Source organism: Mus caroli, chromosome 16 (genome assembly GCF_900094665.2).
Source record: "Mus caroli chromosome 16, CAROLI_EIJ_v1.1, whole genome shotgun sequence".
Classification (NCBI taxonomy): domain Eukaryota; kingdom Metazoa; phylum Chordata; class Mammalia; order Rodentia; family Muridae; genus Mus; species Mus caroli.
The window spans coordinates 45,665,377-45,671,376 of record NC_034585.1 but is presented as its reverse complement, the minus strand read 5'-3'; the positions used below and the strand labels follow the sequence as shown (position 1 = coordinate 45,671,376).

General features: G+C 38.1%; 1 protein-coding gene across 2 annotated transcripts in view; it reads left to right on the top strand.

The window, feature by feature from the left end:
* Positions 1–6,000, top strand: part of LOC110312035 (T-cell receptor-associated transmembrane adapter 1) — a 36,297-nt gene that overhangs the window by 7,604 nt on the left and 22,693 nt on the right. For both annotated transcript variants that reach the window (XM_021185592.1, XM_021185593.1), the window contains exon 2: positions 5,602–5,712. In XM_021185592.1, the coding sequence (XP_021041251.1) occupies positions 5,602–5,712 (111 nt within the window). The remainder of the gene's footprint in view (positions 1–5,601; positions 5,713–6,000) is intronic.

Below are 6,000 nucleotides of genomic sequence, written 5' to 3'. Positions count from 1 at the left end.
TTGCAAACTTTATATGCCCCAATACAGGCGAATGCCAGGGCCAAAAGAATGGGAATGGGTGGGTAGAGAAGTGGGGGGGGGGGTATGGGGACTTTTGGGATAGCATTGGAAATGTAATTGAGGAAAATACGTAATAAAAAATATTAAAAATTAAAAAAAAAACCTAAGGGATGTGTAAACCCTCCTTCACTGTCTCCTATCGTGTGTTTTCCTTTCGAAACATATTGTACATTTGGAAATTTGCAAATAAACCTTTCTATTTTCTTCTTGCAAAAAAAAAAAAAAAGAAAGAAAGGAGGATCAGTGATGTGCAACATTCAGGTGTGCTCCAAGAGCTGGCCATTCTTGAGATCCTTAAATTTGAGATATCTTACATAAACAGTGTTGCAATATTTTCATAATTAATAAATTTAGTGATGAGTTTCATATGGGTGTTTCTTTTTCTTTAAACCTGTTCTCTTCTGTCCTGGTAACAAGGGCAGAAAATGGGGAAATTATGCCAAAATAAAAAAGAACCATGGAGAATTCCAGATTTTACTTACTAAACCTGAACTGCAACTCTTTGATCCCAGCTTAGGGCATGTACACTTAAATGGTTAGTCCGATGAATGGCGCTTTCACATTCTGTTAAGAACTGGAATCTTTTGTGGAGTAGAAAGCCATATGAGCCCATCATTTTTCTATGAACAAATCCAGGTATTTTCTCTTAGGTAGAGTCAAATTTAATTTCCAAAAATCAATCTTACACTCCTTGAGATAAACACATGGTCAAGATCTCAGATCCCCTTAGAGATCTAGAAGCATATGACTTCTAGGTTGGAGTTTTTCTAAATCACAGTAACAAGTTCAGCTTCACTAAAAGTATATATTATCAATATATCCATTAATTATTTATGTTTAGATAGTACAACATTTGGGTTAAGTTTACAATAACTTAGTTTTAAAATGTGTACATACGGAATGTATAGGAAGTGATAGTATACTGTGTGATTGTCACTATCCTTTGTAATTGGAGTAAAGCTTGTAAAACAGTATACATTTGTCAAGAAGGAATTTGGATTGTGATGATTACTCCTTTTCTGAGAAAAACCTATCAGTTTAGGTGCTTGGTGAGGTATCTGAAAGAAGAATTATGTTATGAACACATAGGAAAGCAACTGTGTTTGTTCCATAGGATGGTGGGAGCTTAAGGAAAATAAACACTTTGGGTTTTAGGTTCAAATTATGAAAACGGAAGAGCAGAGAGCAAATCTGATTGTTCACCAGGAGGTCATTTCCACTCGCAGTGAACTCTTCAAGACTTAACATCTTGGCCTTAGGCAAGTAGACCTTTTCTGGCTTTGGAGCTGGCCTTATAGCCTAGCTTCTCTTGTAAGAGTTTTCAAAGTCCATTGCCCAGATCTTTTCTTGCATCAATCAACCTCCCAAAAGGAGACAGATTTTATATTTATAGTGGGCACATAAATGTTTCCTTCATGTTTTCTGAGAAACAAATAAATAACCACCACATTTCTTGGTAATTATAGATTCAGAGCAGACACATGTTCTTAGTTCTAGGTATTATTGAGCACCATTACCAGAGCTATAGTGGCCTAGTTCATCACTGTCTCTAGCACAGAAGTCAGTTTCCCAGCTACTTGGAGAATGAGCCTTCTCAGTAGAGTTATGGATAAGTGGAACAGAATCTGTGGCATCTCTTCCTTGGTTCTGGATGTGTCTAGACCTCATACTTGATCAGAACCTTTCTTTTGGCTCTATGCCAGTATATTAATTATCCTTCTCCATTCAATGTTCCAGTTATTGGGTGAGCTGATGGTGCTTAATGAGAAATGACATTCTCCTGACTCTGTTACAGAAATAATAGCATACTTACCATTGGTGAGATGATAATGTAACAAGAATAATACTAATATCACTAGCTACCCTTTATTGAGCTGTTAGTAACATTGTTCTGAAAAAAATTTCTCATGTTTTAACCCAACCCCAAAATAATAAACATTATGGTTAGTTTCCTTTTTCAAATGGGAATATTGAGGTATGGAGATAAAGATATACAAGACAGTCTCTAGCCCTTAGAAGGTTCACAATTTAGATTGGTAGTGAAATTAGTATACGACTGATAAACAGAAGGTTTCTAAGTATAAAGATATTAATGAAACCCTCAAAGAGAAGAATGTTTCTTTGAGTTGCCTAAGAAACAGGCATTTCAGGCAAAGTGCAGTTATACAGACACATAAGAACATAACAAGGCATGGTATCTATTAACAACTGTAAGTACTTCCTGGTGACTGGGACATGGTATATGATTGTGAGGTTACAGCAGCTGTGTCCCAAAAGGTAACCAGGAAATCTGGAGTAGAATCTTGTGGAAAGAGTTGGTCATAAGGAACGAAAACTGATGCTATCTATGTTTGTGCAGAGACAAGAACAGACATTATTCTATGTCATAGGCTGTGGAGAGCATTCAACAAGAAAATGTTAGGGATGAGGAGAGCGCTCAGATGGTAGAGTACATGTTGGTCACACATGAGGACCTGAATTCAGATCCACAGGACCCACGTAAAAGCAGTGTGTGGTAGTTGTACATCTGTAACCCCAATGCTATGTCATAGAGAGAGAAGCAGATCCCGATGGCTTGCTGAACATCCAGTTAGCCAAAACAGTGAAATTCAGTTCACTGAACGGCCCTGTCTCAAAAAAAAAAAAAATAATAATGTGGATCAGCAAGAGAAAGGCAGCTAAAGTCAACCTCTGGCCATCACATGACTGGCATGGGCAGGTTCACCAGCATATCCAACTATGCCCATGTGTATACAACACACATTCACACACATGGAAAAAAAACCCTCACCAACTTTATCCTGAGTTCAGTGTGGGGAGGGCATTATAAAACTACATGGTAAGATGGTGTTTCTGCCAGGAATGTTGAGTAATGTGGGATCCACCAAAACAGAAGTAAACACAAAGAAAAAAGCCGTACATTTCACTATCAATATTCAAGATATCATTATTCAAGAATTAAGTAATTCTTGAAAATTATTTTGTAAAGAACACATTAGATGTTACAAAAGAAAGTCAGAAATAGCTCTATTCTCAATCGTGTATGGTTTGCTGAAGATATAGAAATAATAAGAATATTAAATTAAATAGCAAGTAATAAGTAGACATATATCTGACTTTAAATAAAATTCAAACTAACTTAAATTATATATATATACATATATATATACATACATACATATATCGTTTTATATGTGTGTGTGTATGTGTGTGAATGATTATGTAGTAATTGGTGCTGCAAAGTGAGTTCAGTGTGTAAGAGTGGGAACAGGAAGACCTGAGCTCTGTCCTAGCACCCACATTTAAGAAGCAGCAACAACCAAACCATGGGGTATGGCCTCATGGGAGTCTGTAAAGCCAGCATTGTTGAGACAGGAGGATCACTGGAGCTTGTTGGCTGCCAATGTAGCTCAGAAGTTCAGTGAGAAACTCTGCCTAAAAGGAACAGGCAGAAAGAGAGAGTGTGATACCTATTCTGGTCAGTATGTGCCTACACACACACACACACACACACACACACACACTCATGCACACACACACACACACACACACTCACACACATACAAACACAAACACACTCACACACACAAACACACACTCATGCACACACACACACACACACTCATGCACACACACTCACACACACACACAAACACACTCACACACACACACACACTCATGCACATGCACATACACACACACAAACACACTCACACACACACACGCACACTCATGCACATGCACCACACGAGTACAAATAAATGACATGTAAGCTATATGTGCCTATGAATGTGCATATCTACATCATAAACACAAGTAATACATATAAATCTTCAAATGCCTGAGCATGTTTATTTAAAGATCAATGATGTCTACTTGAACACAGAAACATCTGATGGCATCTAAACAGCTACTGAAGTATCAATAAGAAGTCAAAGACACAATCAAAATCCAAATGTCATATCTGAGATACAGAAAACAGTAGCAAAGCAAAGATGTTTTCATTGACACCCTGCTTTCTCATTAAATGTTTAAAGACAGACGAAGGAAACTAAACAAATTTCTCTGTATGTTAGCTTGATGTTTTTGTGACATTCTTACCCATGGGCATAGGGGATGTCTCTGACTCTTTTGTCTGTTTTGGAGACTCCTTGCCTCCTACTGGGTCATCTTGTCCAGCACTGATATGAAGGTTTATGCGTTATCTTGCTGTATCTTGTTTTGTTGTACTTGGTGGATGTCCCTGGGAGGCCTGCTCTTTTCTGAATGGAAATGGAGGAGTGGATCTGGTGGCGTGGGGAAGGAGTGGAGAAAGGAGAGGTCAGGATGTACTGAAAACAACAATAACAAAAAGATAATAAATAAATTAAGTTTTATGAAAAAGTCTAACAGTATTGTGTTTAGCAATCAACACATATTTTATATTTTATATTTTAATTTTCTAAAAGGCTCTAAAATGGTCTCTGACTTGGTCTCATGGTTACAGAATAGGGGCTCTGAAGAACTACTATCTCTCATACCTACTTACACTTGCAAGCTATGTACAGCCTGTAGTTCTCATACATGTAACTCTATGTTCCCCACAAAAGAGTTTCTTAAAGCAGTGACTTGGTTGATCTTGTTTTATTTCAAATCTTTGATTCTTTGGACCAGGTGTAAATGCCGGCATAGCGAAGATATCTAATTGATACTGGTTATAATCAGAAAATTACTCTTCTGAGATCAGCATGTTACATGGGTTATGCTGTTATGACTACCAAGATATACCAACTCTGGTCAGCTGTCTTCATGGTTGCTCATAACTGTGTGGGGGTAACTGTAAATCATCTGGGGTAGTTGACTGGCAATAAGCAACTTAACTCCTTTTATCACTCAGAAGTAAAATGGAGAGAGAGACCTTCACAACAGTGAACGCACTCGTGTCTTTTAACGGGACACTCAGTGGAATGAGGAAAGGTCCTGTGGTCCATTCTATTAAAACTGCCTCTGTGTTTCCAGGATTACTGTTTCATCCGAGTATCTAGTGTGTTACAGCCCCAAGTCTGATGAAAGGACCAAGCAATTATTTTTAGCCTAAAGAATAAAGTCTGGGGAGAGTCTGTGAAATGAAGATCTGGACTGATCAAGAGAATCCTGATTTTGAACTGAGTTTATATAATCAGTCACCACTTGCCACCCTTTAACTACTGAATTAATCTTTTGTTTTATTAACACTAAAAATATTAAAAACTTGCTTTAACCACTCTGAACCCAAGGACTTATCATCACTTTGAAAATTGCAAATATCTGCTTGTCGGTGTTTATTAATCTTCTGGCAGATTTATCATTCCGCACAAGTAAAGGAAATGAATTCATTTACTTAATAATTTTGAGACAGACCCCTACTACATATCCCAGGGTTACCCAGACTCCTAGAAATTCTAGTATCTTAATCTCTCAAATATTGCACTCCCTGATGTGAACTGCCACCTCAGCTAAATGCAGTGGTTTGAATCATGACCTTAGCCGTCCTCTCACAAACACATCTACTTTTGTTTCCAGGAAACTCTGGATGCCCCTTCTTCCTCTGGGGACTTCTAGCCTTCTTGGGCTTGGCTCTGGTTATATCGTTGATCTTCAATATTTCCCACTATGTAGAGAAGCAGAGACGAGGTAAGACCTTCTGGCAAATCACCGTATGGTACCTGCTCAAACGCAGACCCTGGCAACCCTCGGGCGTACATACTGTTATGAGATGTCGTTAACAGCTTGTTGTAACCGTGAGAGATCTTGGATTGTTTTCACCCTGAGGGCTCCCTCAATTTAAGAGTGAATTCACTTTGGAGATTCGAGACAAAGTTCCCAAACTTAGCTTTAAGACTGTCTCAGGATTGACAGCTGAAAGGAGTTATTCTGCTAAATGGGCTTCTCTAAATGAGCAAATCAGGGTACGGCAGTCTT